This window comes from Theropithecus gelada, unplaced genomic scaffold, assembly GCF_003255815.1.
Source record: "Theropithecus gelada isolate Dixy unplaced genomic scaffold, Tgel_1.0 HiC_scaffold_15884, whole genome shotgun sequence".
NCBI classification, from domain to species: Eukaryota; Metazoa; Chordata; class Mammalia; order Primates; family Cercopithecidae; genus Theropithecus; species Theropithecus gelada.
In genome coordinates, this window is record NW_020257641.1 from 644,768 (window position 1) to 665,159 (window position 20,392).

Genomic DNA, 20,392 nt, shown 5'->3' on the forward strand with positions numbered 1-20,392 from the left:
ACTCCCTTCCAAGTTTTCTCCCTTTCTGTTCCTCCCTATGATCACGTCTAATCTCCAGAGTCTCATGTTCTGCCACTCCAAGTAAACAGGTTAATCCAGGTTTCATGGACTCTTCCAGTTGTTCAGCTCAAACTGATTACTATTAAGGGGAATTTGAGTGCATTGGGCCAATTTTTAAAGACAAATACGAATTTGTATGGAAATCTCCAAGGATTTTAATGTTGATAACAATTTTTTAAAAAATTAAATACTGTATGCATACCCCTGTCTTCCTCCCCATCCCAAAAAAAAGATGACTATTAGCTAGTCAGATTGCAGTTTCCGTCCTGGACTCCTGAAGGGTCCATGGGTATACTTAGGGAATATATAAACCTCTTTTTCAAACTGCAGTCAACCTATTATTAATGTAGTAAAGTTAATTTAAATTCATAGCAATTGGTATTTTTAGTAAGCTAAAAAGAATAATTTAGGATGGAATGAATGGACTTGGAGCAAAAATAGAGTGAAAAGCAAGAATATTATTTTGAGAAATGTCATATTTATGTGTGTATGTGTACCAAGTGACACAGAAATTGTATTTCTGAGGAGAGTGGCCAAACAAGTTTAGAAACGCATGTATATAATTTAGTTTTATTCAGTTTCCCAAATACAGTCATCCCTCAGTATCCACAAGGGATTGAGTCCGGGACCCTCTATGGGTACCAATATCTTAGGATACTCAAAACCCTTACATACAATAGTGTAATATTTGCATTTATTATACACCCAATCTCCAGTATACTTTAAATCATTTCTAAATGACTTGTAATACCTTATGCAACCTAAATGCTATGAAAGTGGTCATTAAACTGTATTATTTTTAATTTTTCTTTTGGTAATGTTTTCAATGGGGGAGTTGGTTGAATCCACAGATAGGAAACCCAGGTACAGGGAGGGTCAACTCTCTAATTCTGCACCCACAGAGGACAGGAACATAAAAATGCCAACTCCCTATGGACTGCTTCCCCTCCATGCTCTTTCTTCAATCTTCCTCTAGGGGGTGCTCAAATTAGCTTTAGCACAGCGTGAAGTCAGTGCAGGGCCTGGCCTCCACTTCTCCAGGGGGCGATGCAAAGATTTTGGTCGCTAAAGGTATCGTGGTGCGCGCCTCTGGAAGCATTTCCGCTCTGGAGCATTGTCGCTCCGCCGGGTACCAGCGTTCCTGTGACGCACTTCCGGTTAGCTGAGCTGCGCACATGTGACCGGAAGGGAAGTAACGTCAGCCTTGAGAACTGAGTAGCGGTGCCGTGTGGCGCCTTGTTCTAGAGAACTGAGTAGCTGTACTGTGTGGCGCCTTGTTCTAGGCACTTCTTGGACAGCATGTCTCACCTGCCGATGAAACTCCTGCGTAAGAAGATCGAGAAGCGGAATCTCAAATTGCGGCAGCGGAACCTAAAGTTGCAGGGTGAGATGCGTTGACTCGCGATGGCTCAGGAGTCCCACGCGCCAGTCCTGGCGCGTTCGGGCGGCGGGGGGCCCAGCTGCTCCGTGTGACGGAGGCAGCGTCCCCTGCAGAGTGTGTGACTGGGGAGAGTGAAAAGGCAGCCTCCACTCGGGGCCTGCGCTGCTACCGACTAGTCGCGTGGCTCCAGCGCTGCTCCTGACCTTTCTGAGCAATCAGTTTCTTCTTACAGCGTTAGAGCAGGAGGCCTCCCGGTTCACTTCTAGGCTTGCAGCTAACCCTGCCTTTTGCATTTCCACGTTACCTTTTGATTCCCTCACCACCTGCAAGTCGCACCTCACCCCATCCCTCATTTCCGGTTAGGGTACATGGAACGTTCTCATTTCCACCCACTTTTCACATCTGTTTAATTCCCATATTTCTTTCTCCGAAAGCCCGTCTCGCTGTTTCTAGAGCTTCTTTGATACTCTTGCCTTCCTCTACCCACCTCCACACACTCTCGTAGCACTTTCTCACAAGAGCTTCTACATATTTGTGTCCTGCGCGGTCACCTAAATGAAAAGGATTTTACATGAATGTCACCTTTCTTACCTACCTCATTTGCAGTCCCAGTGTCCTGACAGTGGGGCCACAGATCTTGAAGTAATTGTGTTAACTTATTGTCCAGGTTAAGATATAAACTACCCGAGGGAAAGGTTGGAGGCACAGTGCCTTGCCCCAGTAGGTTTTCAACAGACATTAATTGAAAAAAATTCTGCAGGAGGCAATAGGTTTGTGAATTTTAGGAATATGTTTTGAAGTACTCTTATATTTCTAATTCCTATAGAATAATACTACAGCGTTACTAACTACTTTTCAGTGCCTGTGTAAGTAGATTTGAACAAAAGATGGTGTTTTCTCTTTTTCAGTAAACACACAGGAAGCCTTTGGTAAGGACATTCTCAGATACAGTCATGCGTCACATAACAGGAGGGGGAATACATTGTGAGAAATGCGACATTAGGGGCTTTTGTCGTTCTGCGAACAGCTTATAGTTACACAAACCTAAATCTGCTACACACCCAGGCTACATAGTATAGCCTGTTGCTCTTAAGCTGTCATCCTGTACAGCATGTTACTGTACTATACTGAGAGAATTGTAACACAGTGGTAAGTGTATGTATTGCTAAATATATCTAAACATAGAAAAGGTACAGTAAAAATACCGGTACATATGACATGAGAGATTTTTAGAAATGGTACATCTGTATAGAGTACTTACCATGAATGGAGTTTGCAGGACTGGAAGTTACCCTGAGCGAGTCAGTGAGTGGTGAGTGAATGTGAAGGCCTAGGACATTACTGTACGCGACTATAGACTTTATAAACACTGTACACTTGGGCTATACTGTTTAGTTTTTTAATACTTTTATTCTTAAATTAACCTTAGCGTGCTGTAACTTTTACCTTATACACTTGTTAAGGAGTTATACCTGATGTGAATGACGAGTTGATGGGTGCTGATGAGTTGATGGGTGCAGCACACCAACATGGCACAAGTATACATATGTAACAAACCTGCACGTTATGCACATGTACCCTAGAACTTAAAATATAATAATAAAAAAAAAAGTTAAACTAAAAAAAAAAAAAATTTAGCACTTAGCTTACAACACAAGCACATTGCACAGCTGTACAAAAAGTTTCCTTATGTCCTTATTGTATGTGATTTTTCTGGTTTTTTTTTCTTTTTAAGCTTTTTGTTAAAAATGTAAAGACACAAACACATTCAGTATCACTGTCTTCCACGTCCACATCTTGTCCCACTGGAAGATGTTCAGGAGCAACAATAGGCATGGAGCTGTCATCTCCTATGATAACAGTGCCTTCTAAAATACTTTTTTCCCTGAGACTCTTTTACAGTCGACTCATATTTTTTTTAATAAGTAGAAGGAGTACACTCTAAAGTAATGATCAAAAGTATAGTAAATACATAAACCAGTAACATAGTTGTTTATTATCATGTATTATGTATTGTACATCGTTATGTGTGCTGTACTTTATATGACTAGCATCACAGTAGGTTTGTTTACGCTAGCATCACCACAAACATGAGTAATATGTTGCACTACGACATTGCAACAACTGATGGCACTAGGTGATAGGAATTTTTTAGCTCCTTTATACTCTTATGGAGTCACTGTATATACTGTCTTTAATTCACAGAAATGTCATTGTGCACGCATTACTGTATTCGTGTGTGATAAATATTGGGGCAAATAAGTGGTCTTATCAACTGAATTTTCAACTCACTGCAGTCTAGTAGAGTTGGGGTTGAATGTTTTGAAGTGGTATGTGCGAATGAGTTGTAAATGTCTTTTTCAGTATATCAGTTAATCATATGTTTATCAAATATTTATGTTTATTCTGTAACTGCCATTATCTGACCTCATCTGTTTAAATATTTGACCTCATTGAAGTTTTCCTGTCCTAGACTCCTTAAACTCAGATGTACTGTCTTTTGAAGTTAAGAAATCAGTATTGCTTTCCCTTTTCCAGTATTTTTTCTTTAAGATAACTTACTTTCCCTGTAAGGGAACACCATAAAATTATAAGTTGTTTTAATTACATGAAAGAGAAGAAAAGCTAAATAATTCGTGTCAGGAAGCCATGGAAGTTCTCATTTGGGATTTCAGTGTTTATAAGTAAATTTCTCCTTCTTTGTCACAGTGTATGTTCTGTTTATTTAAACAGGGGCCTCAAATCTGACCCTATCAGAAACTCAAAATGGAGATGTATCTGAAGAAACAATGGGAGGTGGAAAGGTTAAAAAATCAAAACATTGTGTGAATGTGGGCTTATCAGAAACTCAAAATGGAAACATGTCTCAAGAAGCAGTGGGAAATATAAAAGTTAAAAAATCTCCCCAGAAATCCACCGTATTAACCAATGGAGAAGCAGCAATGCAGTCTCCCAATTCAGAATCAAAAAAGAAAAAGAAGAAGAAAAAGAGGAAAACGGTGAATGATGCTGGGCCTGGTAGGTATTTATTATCTTTGAACTTCAGCCATTTAGATTTTCACAGACGGTTATTGTTCCTCTTTCTATTACTATTGTGTGCACATGCCATATGAGAATTTCCTGTACTCACCAGTATATTAGAGATTAGCCTGGTAGCTAATGGAAACATTTTATTGGCAGAAATGGGGAGTCCATTTTAACTTTACTCAAAATATTGAGGAATAGACTTTTAATTTCACTAACCTTGGAGAAAACCTCACTCTCAGAAAAGACTCTCCTTAGAGTTCTAGAAATTTTTTCTTCTTTTTAAGTTACCTTTTTTTCTGCTTGATTCTTCCCATTTTCCTACCATAAATTCCTCTCTTTGAAAGGAGTCTTAGTTACAAAGTATATAAAGTAGGAAACTTCTGAATAAACAGAACATTAATTTCCAAGTGCTAAGAATGGCAGGAGGAAAAGGAAGGAATATTTTTTGAAGATGATGGAATTTCAGTAAGCTCGGATGAAAGAATGGACATTTTACTTGAGATTTGTACAAGCAGAGATTTCAAGGTAGGATAAGATAGGGGTCAGCAAACTATCCCTCCTTCTACCTATTTTTGTAAATAAAGTTTTACTGGGTCATAGCAGTGCCTATTTGGTTGTGTTTATGGCAGCAGAGACCATAGGACCTGCAAAGCCTAAAACATTTACTATCTGGCCCTTTTTAGATAGTTTGCCAGCCCCTGAGTTAGAACATCTTATTCATGTATTTTACCTGAAATAAGGATTTTATTTAGAAAGGAGCTTTGAACTTTCCCAAACATGCATTACTGTCTTCATGATGCCTTCAAACAAAAGTCATTGTAATCCTGTTCTAAAATTATTGCCTTCACAATTCTTGTTTTGAGTATGCCCCAGGAAGTGGTATTATTTCTGCTCTCGAACATTGAATCATAGTGCTGGGAGTTGTAACCTTATGGGTTTTTGTTTGTTTGTATTTTAATGAGATGGGGTCTCACTGTGTTGTCCAAGCTGGTCTTGAACTCCTGGGCTCAAATGATCCCCCCACCTCGGCTTCCCAAAGCGCTAGGATTACAGGCGGAAGCTACCACACCCAGCCACCTTATGGGTACATTTTAAGAAGTATTCCAGGGAAAACAAAATACATGGAGGCCAGCTGAAGATACCTATGGCTTTTGAACATGTGGGTCCTACAAAGTTGACTGTTTCCTGGAGGGGTGGCCATAAGGTACAGGGAAGAGACCAGTACTCAGCTACAGAGAGTCCTGGGTTCTGTTCTAAGTCAGTTCTTTTCAAACATCACTAATTGCCATATATTTGTATATAAGCCTAGCATGTGGTTAATCCATTTGACCGAGAGTCGAACATTGAAAAGAGAAGTGAGAAGTAGGACTGAAAAGGTAGTTGGGGCCATGTGAAAGTTGTGAATGTAGAAATGAGAAGCTAGGAAGCTCTGCCTTTCCTCCCACCCTCATCCCTGATAGCCAAGGAGCAGTCCAGTGTATGTCATCCAGGCAAGTGGATTGCTGCCCTTTACAGTTTATCTCTAGTAACATGAAGAGCCTTTGATAGTAATTGGTGTGGGAGGAAAAATGAGTGCTTATAATGAGTTGTTAAGGATTATGTTAATCAGATATGCTTTCTTTCCCCTCAGTGGAGTATGTGAGACTTATAATTGGTATCTTTATACTGTTTGGTTGAACTTTTTAAAGTTTTAAATGAGATGCTATAATACGTTAAGAAGCCTAAATGTTTGGTCACCAAGTCTGTCTGTACCCTGGATTTTTAAATATAACCAGTCATTTTTCATCTAACAGAATTCTTAACAAAGTAACACAGAATATATTTAGCTTTTGAAAATACACATCTGTACATCAGAGATCTTCTGTTTTGTTGATCTCATTTGGAATTTTATTTTAAGGAAAAAATTTTTCGGGTTTTGTCTTTTAAAACCAAAGATGCAAAAAAAGCAAAAACTGAAAACAAAGGGGAATCTGAAGAAGAAAATGCCAAGACTCCTAAAGAAACAGAAAATAACGTGGAGAAGCCAGATAATGATGAAGATGACAGTGAGGTGCCCAGCCTGCCCCTGGGACTGACAGGTAACGTCCAGGAAGTTTTTTAGACATAACTTCTTTAAAATGTACCTCTTTTAGAGGATTATAGGTTTGAAGGTTCAGTTGTGACTTTTAGTTTACCTGGAAAAAGTAACTATCAACAAGAAACTTTTTTTGTAAATCTTTCTGCTGCTTTTTCTCTTTATCTTCTATTTTGTGGTGTTTTAGTTCTCTTTGTTCCCTATTATTTTCCTTTTGTCCATTCCTGACACTAAATATTTTGTATGCACACAAGCAGCTTCTATGATTCTTTGGTTTGTCCTTTTCTAAGGCTCATTCTATGTTGTAATAGGAAAATCATTGACCCTGTACCAGGTTAACCTCCTTTGACCTTTGTTCCTTTATAAAGTCAAGTTTAGACTAGAATTCACTACTGCTAACCAGGTATGTCAAGGAGTTAATTGAGTTGTTTGTTTGGTTTGGGTTGGTTTGTCTGTTAAAACGTTGAGGCCCAACCCCAGACCTGCTTAATACAAATTGCAAATGTTTTGGTAATAGCTCTCAAGCAGGGAAATTTGCCCCCCAAGTAAGATGAGTAACTCATCCTGGTTTGCCCAGAACTTTTCCAGTTTTAGCACTGAAAGTCCCACATCCCAGGAACCTCCTCTGTCCCTAGCCTACTAAGATCATCCTAAGCCTAGGAGACATTTTTGCTTCTGAGAGCTAGGGGCAGTCTGCTGGCATTTGGTGAGTGGAGGTCAGAGATGCTGCATACTATCTTGTAATGCACAGGATAGCGTTTCACAACAAAGAATTATGCAATCCAAATGTCAGCAGTGCCAAGGTCAAGAGTGATTGGTCTACACCCTGGGCATGTGGAGTGTGGGGAACCCCCAGGTGATTTTGATGCCTCCTGCTGAAGAACCGCTGTACTACTTGATACGTAGGCTCAGCCTAACATTCTGTGGCTGTATCTGACTCTTCTGTGTCTTGTTGGAGTGAGATTAACAGTTTTTTTTAAATTGACTTGACACTCAGTTTTTATTAATGTTCAATGTTTTTACTTTTTATATCAGATTTCTTAAGCATTTCATTTATCTCTGGACTCTATTTTCCTTGTTTTGGTATTTTTATTTTATTTAAATTCCTCAGTTATACCCCTCGTTTTGTTACAGTATAGACTCTGGACTATAACTTACACAGCCGTTAACAATGGAGGAAACTTGAAAGATAAAGGATCTTTTTGTTGGTATTATCAGATATGAATAATTAAGGTTTAGCCTTTTCTTACTGTGGGAAGCTTTTCTAGGCAAAATAGATTTAGGCAACTGTAGCAATACTAACTTTTTAAAAAAAAAATAAATTTGCTGATGATACATTGTCTTCTGTTTAGGAGCTTTTGAGGATACTTCGTTTGCTTCTCTATGTAATCTTGTCAATGAAAACACTCTGAAGGCAATAAAAGAAATGGGTTTTACAAACATGACTGAAATTCAGCATAAAAGTGTCAGACCACTTCTGGAAGGCAGGTATGATTAGCACTGAAGCTTAGATACTGGCATCTGCTTTTAGAACTAGTAGATTATAAAGAACATACCAGTATATTCTGTTGATTTTCTGCTATATGTTGGGTCATGTGTCCAGCATACATGAAAGACTTTAAGTTAATTACTGATGTTTGAAGGAAAGTGTTGGAAAGATGTTCACTTCTGTTGTAGCACAGTTCTGACTTATGATTTCGGTATATAACCCAGGTGATCAGTTTCAGCGAAGTAGACATCATCTTGTTCATGTTCTAGCCTTAGTGCCTAAAGTGTGTGTATGTAGTACATCGTAAATGAGTAGGCTCAATGTCTTTCTCTCCTTTCCCTTTTTAATATTTAGGGATCTTCTAGCAGCTGCAAAAACAGGCAGTGGTAAAACCCTGGCTTTTCTCATCCCTGCAGTTGAACTCATTGTCAAGTTAAAGTTCATGCCCAGGAATGGTAAGCTTTTGTCTGCTTGTTTCTGCCATTATTTCACTAGAGGTTTATTGTAGCTGTTACGGACTCAATGGTGACAACCACGTTTAGACTTTTACCATATGTATCATTTTTAGGAACGGGAGTCCTTATTCTCTCACCTACCAGAGAACTAGCCATGCAAACTTTTGGTGTTCTTAAGGAGCTAATGACTCACCACGTGCATACCTATGGCTTGATAATGGGTGGCAGTAACAGATCTGCTGAAGCACAGAAACTCGCTAATGGGATCAACATCATTGTGGCCACACCAGGCCGTCTGTTGGACCATATGCAGGTAAGAGATGTAGTGCTTGTCTCATTGTCTTATATGAAACATAGACTGACAACTAATAGTTGTTCTTTGTCCTTTGTTTTGTTAGAATACCCCAGGGTTTATGTATAAAAACCTTCAGTGTCTGGTTATTGATGAAGCTGATCGTATCTTGGATGTTGGGTTTGAAGAAGAATTAAAGCAAATTATTAAACTTTTGCCAAGTAAGTAGGTAGCATCTGCATTTGGTTTGCAAAGTATCTGTTGGAAGTAGATAAGAGTTGTTCCTATAGAAAAACTGTGCTAATGCCAGAACTTTACCATAGCCAAGTGAGGTAGTTGTGCCAGTTAACCTGAAAGTTAGTTTGGAATACGAGCATCAAACTGATTAATAACTTGATATAGTAGTTTTGCTGTTTTAGAAGTTATAATGCATGTTAAACAGTCTTCACATAGGTCCTGTCCTCCGCCTCTTGCCCATTCTTACCTCATGTAACATCCCCCAAGTAGCCATAGGTTTGTTGCCTTACTTGTATATACCTTGGTTACAGTACTTGCAACATTATTAACTGGTTATAACTAAGACCACGGTTTCCTTCATTGTATAATTTATTTTTTAAAGTTTTATCAAAGTATAATTGACATAATTATATGTGCATTTATAATGTACAATTTTATGTTCCACTGTGACACCATCACTGCAATCAAGAAAATGAACATGTCTATCCCGCTCAAAGGTTTCCTCCTGCCCCTTTTCAGTTTCTCCCTCCCACCCCTCCTTACACACATACCTCGTCCCCAAGTGAGTATTCATCTGTTTTCTGTCACTAGATTAGGTTGCACTTTCTGGAAATAAAGTTGCTGTGAACAGTCATCTACAACTCTTTGTAGAGGCATATGTCTCCTTTTCTCTTAAGTAAACCTAGGAGTATCGTAGTTGGTATAAGTTTAGTATATGTTTAACTTTTTAAAAAACTGCCAGATGTTTTCCAAAGCGGCTGTACCATTTAACATTCCTATGAGCAGTGCAAGAAAGCTCCAGTTCCTCCTGTTAAGTCTCGATCATCAGGTAATGTTAGCCCCAAGTTTGTTCTCTTTTAAAGTTGTGATATTCTTGTCCTTTGCATTTCTATATAAATTTTAGAATTGGTGTGTCAGTTTCTCCCCCTTCCCTCCAAAAAAGTCTTGGATCTTGATTGAGATTTTATTGAATAGAGATTATTGGAGGAAAACAATATTAACTCATAATAAGGTATATCTCCGTGTATTAGATATTTTATTTCTCTATAATATTTGGGGGGAGGTTAGGATACAGGTTTAGTCACATCTTTTGTCAGATTTATCCCCAAGTATTTCATTAAAATTTCAAATTCCAATTGCTCGTTGCTTTAATATATGTACACATACACACACACATACATATATACACACACACAGTTGAATTGTATATTGATCTTATATTTAGCAAGACAGTTAATCCTGTACTGAATGAATATTCAGTATGACTTTCCAGATGACTGTAGCCTTTTGGTTTTCTATATAGGCAATCATGTACAGATAAAGACAGTTTCACCTCTTTGTTTATTTATTTATTTATTTTCTTATCTGATTGCCCTGGCCAGAACCTCCAGTATGGTACTGAATAGAAGTGATGGGAGCAGACATCCTTGTCTTGGTTCTGATCTTAGGGGAAAGCATTCAGTCTTTTATCGTTAACCACATATGAATTTAGCTGCAGGTTTTATATAGATGCCTTTTATCAGATTAAGGAAGATCCCTTCTGTTCCTAGTTTGCTGAGGATTTTTAATCAGAAATAGATGATCAGATTTCTTTTTCTGTCTGCTGAAGTGAAGTAATCATGTTTTTTCTTTAGTTAACATAGTAAATTGTATTGGTTGATTTTTCAAATGTTGAACCACCCTGCATTTGTAGAATAAACCTGCCTAGTCATGATCCATTATCCTTTTTATATGTTGCTGAATTCACTTTACTAAAATTCTATTTCAAATTTTGCATATGTGCTCACGAATTGTATTGGTGCATAGTTTTCTTTCCTTGTTAATGTCATGTCAGGTTTTTGAATAGTGTAATGACTGACTTCAAAGAATGAGTTGACATATAAATATAATAATAATAAATTATAATAATTATATAATAAGTATAATAAATTATAATAAATCTATTAGAGAGTTTGTGAATAATTGATGTTTCTTTCTTAAATGTTCAATATAATTCACCAGTGGAATCCATTTGGGCCTGGAATTTTCTTTACATGAAGTTTTCAACTAAAATTTCTTTAGTAGATACAAGGCTATTTAAAGTTTTCCTGTTTTCTTCAGTTGTTTGTTTTCGAAGGAGTTTGTCTGTTTCATCTAAGTTCTCAAACTTATAGACCTAGTGTTTCATGATATACCTGTTTTACCTTTTGTAGTATTTGTAGAATCTATAGAGACATTGTATTTCCCATTTCTGATATCTCTACCTAGAATATTTGTAGTTGTGAGGCAATTGTAAAGATTCCCTAAAAGACGGGTTATTTTTATACATGTCTGTTTCAGCACGTAGACAGACTATGCTCTTTTCTGCCACCCAAACTCGAAAAGTTGAAGACCTGGCAAGGATTTCTCTGAAAAAGGAGCCATTGTATGTTGGTGTTGATGATGATAAAGCTAATGCAACAGTGGATGGTCTTGAGCAGGTACTTTTCATCAGTAACTGAAAACTGTAGGGATCTTACTTGGTGTTTTTATGTAATTGTTGGAAGGATCATTCAGAAAGCAAATGGGTTAACGAACTTTTAAAATGCCGTAGGTGAGGCACGACAGTTTACATACTATGTTTATCAGTGCTGTTGATCAAATTACACCAGTTAGGAAACGGAAAATGTCCATTTGGTTCATTTGTATCTGTCTGCTTAAACGCTTTCTAGGGATACGTTGTTTGTCCTTCTGAAAAGAGATTCCTTCTGCTCTTTACATTCCTTAAGAAGAACCGAAAGAAGAAGCTTATGGTCTTCTTTTCGTCTTGTATGTCTGTGAAATACCACTATGAGTTGCTGAACTACATTGATTTGCCCGTCTTGGCCATTCATGTAAGTGATGGTGATGAGCCCATTGAAAACAGGGTATGCTTATTAAGCCCTATAGATTGTAGGATTGGAGGTATTGCCCTCTCCTCCAAACATTGTTCTGAGTAGTTTGATCACCACGAAGTAATGGATCCTGTGTGAGGGAGCGCAGCTGGGTGTGGAGGGGTATGAGGACTTCCGAAGAGTACGAGACAACTCAGGCCCCTCCTTGAGGGGCTTGCAGAACAGTTAGGGAAATAGGACACAGGCCAAGGGATGAGCTCGAAATAAAGTAGGGTAACAGTTCCACAATTTGGGGGTTCTGCTGCTAGACTTCCTAGAGACAATCTCAAGATTCCAGCTCTAATGGATGTTTTTCTTTAATTCTAGGGAAAGCAAAAGCAAAATAAGCGTACAACCACATTCTTCCAGTTCTGCAACGCAGATTCGGGAACACTATTGTGTACGGATGTGGCAGCAAGAGGACTAGACATTCCTGAAGTCGACTGGATTGTTCAGTATGACCCTCCGGATGACCCTAAGGTAACTGGCATCCTTGGGGTATCTTCAGAATGACTCTGCATTAAAGAGTTCACTTATTCTCCCAGTTCCCTGACAGAAACTGCATTCCACATTCAAGGTAAAGATCCCCACTGTACAGTGACTGCAGTATTTCTCTGGTATTGATAAGTATCTAAGGTTTTTCGGGGCTCAGAGGGGCTGTGCAAGAGGTTTGAGAAGTATCAGTGGGACTTAAGTTATGAAAATGAGATCCTTGGAATGATCTCTCAAGAACAGCAGATGCCTGAAGGAAATAAAATTGCTTAAGGAGGTAGATAAGCTTCTGTAGTATATGTGGTAGAATAAGCTTCGTTGAGAAGTCTTTTCAGCAAACAATAGATTAAAGTCATTTTGATGATGAAGCACACATAATACTCATTTTATTAGATCACTGTTAATGCAAATATCATGTCCAGCCTTTTTTTTTTTTTTTTTTGGCCTCAATCATTGGCCTGTTGGGGGTGATGTGCGCAGAGCGATTGCTGGCCCAGCTTTGTAGGGGTGTGGTGAAGGTGTGTGTGGCCCAGCACAGCAGGAGTGCACCATCTCAGTACAGACGTGCACATACTCAGGATACAGACACACAAATGGGCTCATGCGGAAGTCACTGTGTTAACTCAAGTTTTCTTTCTCCACCAAAGGAATATATTCATCGTGTGGGTAGAACAGCCAGAGGCCTAAATGGGAGAGGGCATGCCTTGCTTATATTGCGCCCAGAAGAATTGGGTTTTCTTCGCTACTTGAAACAATCCAAGGTAAAGATCTTTACTTAGAGAAAAATTTCTCTTGGTGTAGGGCTTGTTAGCAAGCACCATTTCTACATGTGTCAGAGGAGTCTGGAGTTTGGACAGTACTATTACAACCATTCTTGTGGCAATTAAGCAAGTAAAGTTTTATGTACTTCTAGCCCAAGAAGTGAGTACAGAAGGAACTACCCACATGGCTCGGCTTTCTAGCTCTGTTACCCAGCAACGCCTCTGTGTCCCAGCCTCTCCTTTCCCATTCCCTCCAGCCCTCTTTTAAACCTCCACTCCTTTGAAGCTCCCTCACACCTAGTCATCTCTGCTTCTGCTCCCCCTCTTTCCTCTTACCTCATATGAAGCAGTGGGGAATCCTCGTTCACTCTAGCCTCTGCCTCCTCCACTGCCCTCTGTCTCCTATTCATCAACTCTTGGCCTATAGTCTCTCTGCAGTTGGCGCTTTACCATCTCAGATTTCTCAGGGTAAAAAAGTAACTTCAACCTTAAACCTATTCTTCTACCCCTGTCTGCAGAATAGCTACTGTCTGTTGCCTTTTCTCAGTCTGCCTTATTGGAAAAATGGTTTATATTCTTGCCAGTTACCTCCCTCTCAGTCCCCAAACAGCCTAATTTGGCTTTAGCTTTCTCTTGTTGCACCAGAATTGAATCCATCAGAACCCTAAGTGGCCTCTTTATTGCTAGCCATGGGGATGCATATCACGCCTTTTCCTCCCTGACATTTCCATCCTCGTTGGCCTTTCTGGCGTAGTCTTGCTGATAGGCTTCCTCTACCCTCTAACCACAGGCAGTTCCCTGAAATTGCTCTACAGCTTTTGTACACTTTCTCGAGAATGCTTGGTTTCAGCTAGCCCCTGTCTTTGCTGGGAAGCTATCTCTGATCTCCCACCCTCCTCCTTGTTCCCACAGCACAGGTGCTCATCAGGTTAACATGTCTTTTTTTTTATTATTCTGCTTTAAGTTCTAGGGTACATGTGCACAACGTGCAGGTTTGTTACATGTGTATACATGTGCCATGTTGGTGTGCTGCACCCATTAACTCGTCATTTACATTAGGTATATCTCCTAATGCTATCCCTCCCCCCACCCCCACCCCACAACAGGCCCCGGTGTGTGATGTTCCCCACCCTGTGTCCAAGTGTTCTCGTTGTTCAATTCCCACCTATGAGTGAGAACATGCAGTGTTTGGTTTTCTGTCCTTGCGATAGTTTGCTCAGAATGATGGTTTCCAGCTTCATCCATGTCCCTACAAAGGACATGAACTCATCCTTTTTTATGGCTGCATAGTATTCCATGGTGTATATGTGCCACATTTTCTTTTTTTTTTTTTTTTTTAATTTATTTATTATTATTATACTTTAAGTTGTAGGGTACATGTGCATAACGTGCAGGTTTGTTACACATGTATACTTGTGCCATGTTGGTCTGCTGCACCCATCAACTCGTCATTTACATCAGGTATAACTCCCAATGCAATCCCTCCCCCCTCCCCCCTCCCCATGATAGGCCCCGGTGTGTGATGGTCAATCCAGTCTATCATTGATAGACATTTGGGTTGGTTTTAAGTCTTTGCTATTGTGAATAGTGAGTGCTACAGTAAACATACGTGTGCATATGTGTCTATAGCAGCATGATTTATAATCCTTTGGGTATATACCTAGTAATGGGATGGCTGGGTCAAATGGTATTTCTAGTTCTCTATCCTTGAGGAATCGCCACACTGTCTTCCACAATGGTTGAACTAGTTTATAGTCCCATCAACAGTGTAAAAGTGTTCCTGTTTCTCCACATCCTCTCCAGCACCTGTTGTTTCCTGACTTTTGAATGATCGCCATTCTAGCTGGTATGAGCTGGTGTGCATTTCTCTGATGGCTAGTGATGATGAGCATTTTTTCGTGTGTCTGTTGGCTGCATAAATGTCTTCTTTTAAGAAGTGTTTGTTCATATCCTTCACCCACTTTTTGATGGGGTTGTTTGATTTTTTTCTTGTAAATTTGTTTAAGTTCTTTGTAGATTCTGGATATTAGCCCTAGCCAAAATTGACAAATGATATCTAATTAAACTAAAGAGCTTCTGCACAGCCAAAGAAACTATCATCAGAGTGAACAGGCAACCTACAGAATGGGAGAAAATTTTTACAATCTACCCATCTGACAAAGGGCTAATATCCAGAATCTGCAGGTTGACATTTCATTACTTATCTTTCTCCCCCACAAGACGGTAAGCTCTCTGAGGGCAGAGTCCAGGACTTAGGCACCTGTTTTCTATCACCTACCACAGGCCTGTTGCTTTTCTAGTTATTTAATGAGTGATAACTGATGGCAGATCCATCCTGTAGGAGTCTGTGGTCATCATGGCCTCCAGTATCACAAGCCTCAATACAGGACTATGGGGTATTAGGGCCCCTCTTCTGACATGGAGAAAAGGGGCTGATGGCCCTTCTGACTAGAAGCTTCAAACTGTTTCATGGTTCCAAATAGTCAGGATTATAGAGATTCTTACAGAAAAGTGCTTTACTGACTCTATCCCTATCCAATTCCTTGCCTTTCAGAAAGAAAGAAGTGCAGATTGCCTAACTCAGCAGAGCAAAGATGAAACTTTCCCATCAACATTGGGAGACTAGAAAAAGCAGATTTTCCTGTCTGTCCTGAGGGAATTTCATAGGCCGGTTCATCCTTCCCTGTCTTCAGTACCCAGTATCGGAATGCCGATCATCCTGGTTTACTAATCTTAGTACTTTTGATTTCTAGGTTCCATTAAGTGAATTTGACTTTTCCTGGTCTAAAATTTCTGACATTCAGTCTCAGGTATGTGCTTTTTAAACGTTCTTGTGAGTAGACAGGAACCTTGTCCCAGCACTCTCTTTATAGTAATTCATTGGGCAGTCACTGTCCTTTAAAGTCTACCCTGTTGTAAAGTGAGGATCAGACTGTGTGGTGTATAAGGTTTCTTGCTGTTCTAGTTACCACCACTCTGTGCCCTCTTTAAATGTTTTCTGTGGAGTGGCTTTGCTCTAGGATATTTGAAATCTGGTGTTTTGCAGGTTGTTGTTTGTTTTTATTTATTAAAACCAGTGTTTCTTTCTATTTCAGCTTGAGAAATTGATCGAAAAGAACTACTTTCTTCATAAGTCAGCCCAGGAAGCATATAAGTCATACATACGAGCCTATGATTCCCATTCTCTGAAACAGATCTTTAACGTTAATAACTTAAACTTGCCTCAAGTTGCTCTGTCATTTGGTTTCAAGGTGCCTCCCTTCGTTGATCTGAGTATCCTTTTCTTTAATGAAGTTACTGTGGAACTAAGAAGCAAAAGCCTTGGGGACAGAGGGGCATTTTGGGCTTTGTAGTGGATTGGTGCATGTTCTGGCTCAGACTGGAGGCTCCAGTGTTCGCCCTAGTCAATGTCTGCTTGTCTGTGCTAGCACAGGACGTAGAGGTTGGATGGGCAAGCAGGGGTTAATCATGAGGATGGGGTTACAGGGACAAGGCAGCTTATGCCTTGAGCCTTCAAAAGACAAATTTGACTGTCAAGGAGAGAGACAGTTGTGTGTTCCAGGCAGAAACACAGGTAAGAAAGCAAAACTTCAGTGTTTGCTGAGGCCGCACTGTGCGGGTACTTAGGTGAATGGGATGTTTTGAAGCTAAAGAGAGGATGGGACCTTTCAAGGAGTTTTAATCCTCTTAGAGCCCCTGGAGGGTTTTATACAAGAAAGTGGCAAGTTCAGCAAAAGAAAATAAAACTTAGGTGTTGCTTAAGATAAAAGGCGGAAGGAGTACTTCCAGTTGCTCCAGTTGTGATTTATAATTTGTGCCTTGCAGAAGAAACTGAGCGGCTGAAATGAGGCCTGTGCTTCACTGCCATTGGGAGTAACTTCTGAGGGGACTAGAGGACCAAATTTTGGGTCACCATCCCCATTGTAAGCACTGAGTAAACTGAAATGAATGTATGTCGAGTCCTGTGGAAGAAAGAGCAGCTCCTTCACTTAGACATTCCTAAATCAATTCCGAAGAGAAATGATAGTCATTCGTTTTGACACAGGAGGTGTTTTTTTAATGTGCTATCAACTTCCTGATTAAACTCATAAATCCTTATTCACTGTCATGAATTTCATTGTGTGGAACAAATAATTAATATGACTATTACACACTGAAGTTTAAAATCATACCTGCTAATTTAAGTCCACAGTCACGTGGCCACTCCTAATTTTCTGGAAATTTATTGCATAGGCTTCTGTTCCCACATTTTCATTGTTGAGAATGGGGTTGTGGAGGGACAGCAGTGTTCATGCTGACTTTTTCTCTGTGGAGATGTTAGATTGGAGTTCATTATCTTTTTTGCTTGATTTCCTTAATGTTTGCCTCCAGACGTCAACAGCAACGAAGGCAAGCAGAGAAAGCGAGGAGGTGGTGGTGGATTTGGCTACCAGAAAACCAAGAAAGTTGAGAAGTCCAAAATCTTTAAACACATTAGCAAGAAATCATCCGACAGCAGGCAGTTCTCTCACTGAAGGCATGCCTTTCTTTCATCTTGAGTAACTTTGTCCTAAAATGAATTTTTTTTTTCCCTTGATTTGACAGGATTTTTGTAGACTTTAGAATTTGGACTTACCTAACAAGAGTATAAATTGACTTGGGTTGCAAGCACTGAGCACTGTTACTTCTATCGAGTCTCTCTTTTATTTTTGGGACATAAAACAGGCTTTAATTTTCTTGGTTGCCCAAGGGCAGAGCAAGGAATATCTGGTCTTTCTTGTGATTATATAATATTTTAATTTTAAATATCCCTCCCTCATACACACAAATGTATGTTACTATTTTAATATAATTCTTTTTCTACCTTTCCTTCTTGTTTTGTGAAGACTTTTGTGGCATGGATTGCTGTGCTCACCGCTGTAAAAGGTGACCTAGTATACTGGGCAGCTGGTGGCAGTGCAGAAAAGATTCTCAGGTTATTTTTTGTTTTTAGTTATTTCTTGGACCTTGACAGTATCCAATGACTCCTCCTGAAAATGCTGCAGTGTAAAAGAGCAGAGAGCTTTGGGAAATGCCTAAGAAGCACCTTAGGATTAGGGTGGTGGCATTGCTTTTATAGATTCTTGATTTTAAAGCAATGGGCCTTTCTCAGGTGTTTCGGTTTTTGGAGCAAAAACTATGGGTTGTAATTTGAATAAAGTGTCACTAAGCAGTTACAACGTTTGATGGGTGGAGGGTAGGAAGAGGATGGAGTTGAGATGTTTGAGCCTCATTTACATCAACAGAGGTGTAATGTACGGCATTTCTTCATTTGGTAACATAGCAAAGACTTTAAAAACACATACAAAGAATGGTGATGCTCCTCATTCAGATTTGTTTAATTCAAGGTGGTTTGGATTTTGGTAAGCCTTTGCACTCTGTAGAGTACTTAGAAGACAAGGGCAGCTTACTTGGAGTTAGAGCCAGGCCATCAGACAGTGCCCAGCACACATTAATGTTAGCTTCCTTCTGAGAAAAAAATACCTCTTCCAGGCCCTGAAACAAAAAATACATTTGCTGTGAGGATTGAAAACGAACAAAGTTAGAAACAAAACAGCAAAGTCAGTGATTTAGTCAGGTGAGTTCTTTGTTGTAGGAGCAGTTGATTATTCTAGTGTGTTTTATGTAGTATGTAACTACAAGATAGTACATTTTTTAGCAGTTCAAAACCAAAGTTGCTAGCATCATTTTGCTGTTGTGCCAGTTAATCCTAGGATCCCATTAAATTAGTGCGCAAACATCCAATGTAGAGAAAACTTTGGTAAAGAACATTCCGTAGGAAAAGAAAAGAACAATCTTCCATTTCTGGACTTGGCCACCATCACCCTGGTCGGACCTGTCCTGGGCTTCCAACCTTGACTGCTGGGCTCCTGGCTTAGCTTCTTGGGTTCCTAATTCCTGGTGTTTAATAACTCTCTCCAGGATCATGTTTTTCTGATTATTTTTTTCAGAAATAATGTTTTTTAAAAGACAAAAACAAAGGGAAAAATATTTAATTACTGAGCAGAAGTAAATACTATTGGTATTTTGTACATAATCTAATTTTTATATGCATGTTCGCTTTTTAATTTTTTTACCAAAAATGAAGTCATCTACCTACTACTTGTAACCAGCTTGTTTCATAACATGTTATTTTCCTGTGTCATTAAATAGTTACCTCAATGTTGTATTTTGTTTATGGATACTTTGTTGACCCTTGCTTGGTCTGCCAGGATTTACGTTCAAGATACCTACCTGATTGTGCCAGACTGGCTCTCCCTCTCTCAGTATGTCCTGTACTCCTACTGGTCTTGAGATTGTTTATCTCTAGTATGAGTCAGTCTCAAGAGGTTTTGTGAGAAAAGCATATAAACAAAGTGGACAGGGTTGGCCCTGCTATATGAGAACTTACTTCAGGTCCATTAGCAGCCTCATCCATGATCTCCATTACCTGTAGTCAACTGTGGTCTAACTAGGTCAGTACAGTACAATAATACACTTTGAGAGGCCACATTTACATGACTTTTATTACAGTATATTGTAATTGTTTTATGTTAATCTCAGTGTGCTAATTTATAAACTAAACTTCTGTCACAGGTAATGTATAGGAAAGAATATATAGAGGGTTCAGTGTTGTCCACAGTTTCAGACGTCCACTGGGGGCCCAGGAATGTATCCCCGGAGGATAAGGGGGAACTACTGTACTTGCTGGGTGCTGTTTGTGATTGTAGTGGCAGGATGGTCCAGGCTACGGACAAGAGACAACCAGACTTGACCAGCCTGGCCATATTCAGACATGAAGGAGCCAGTTACTGGTATCACCTACCGTGAATGAAAGCAGCACCATCTGCAAGGCTCATGCACAGTAAGGGCTTCATAGGTTCCTGTGCTAAGAGCACATTTGGTGGCAAATGTGGGTGTTTGACAGGTGGGATTAGGTGGCTGCAGCCATGAAGGTTTGAAGGCAGAATGTGAGGTGGGGGAGCCAAGCACATCACTACATGCCGGTAAGTCTTTGGGTCCTGTGGGCTGCAAGTGATGACATTGCTGTGTCCAAATTTATTTAGTCTCAGCCAGCCTTGTATAAATACAACAAGATACCCAAAACAGGATCCCTAAGATATACAGGGGTTATAAGTGAGAGCTCTGTAACCAGAATGCCTGGATTCAAATTCCAGCTGGTGCCACTTGCTAACCTCGGGGCTGATTCAGGAGTGATGCGAAAGTAATACTTCC

At 39.6% G+C, this 20,392-nt stretch overlaps 1 protein-coding gene across 1 annotated transcript; it reads left to right on the plus strand.

Annotated features, from left to right (window-relative positions):
• Positions 1 to 1,251: 1,251 nt before the first annotated feature.
• On the plus strand, positions 1,252 to 19,346 carry LOC112617159 (ATP-dependent RNA helicase DDX18-like). Its single transcript, XM_025373913.1, has 14 exons — positions 1,252 to 1,444; positions 4,175 to 4,459; positions 6,403 to 6,546; positions 7,895 to 8,030; positions 8,386 to 8,486; positions 8,600 to 8,799; positions 8,885 to 8,999; positions 11,335 to 11,474; positions 11,706 to 11,867; positions 12,234 to 12,386; positions 13,046 to 13,159; positions 15,913 to 15,969; positions 16,255 to 16,432; positions 17,531 to 19,346. The coding sequence occupies exons 1-14, from the start codon at positions 1,360 to 1,362 to the stop codon at positions 17,671 to 17,673; spliced, it is 2,013 nt and encodes a 670-aa protein (XP_025229698.1). The 5' UTR covers positions 1,252 to 1,359; the 3' UTR covers positions 17,674 to 19,346.
• Positions 19,347 to 20,392: the final 1,046 nt, after the last annotated feature.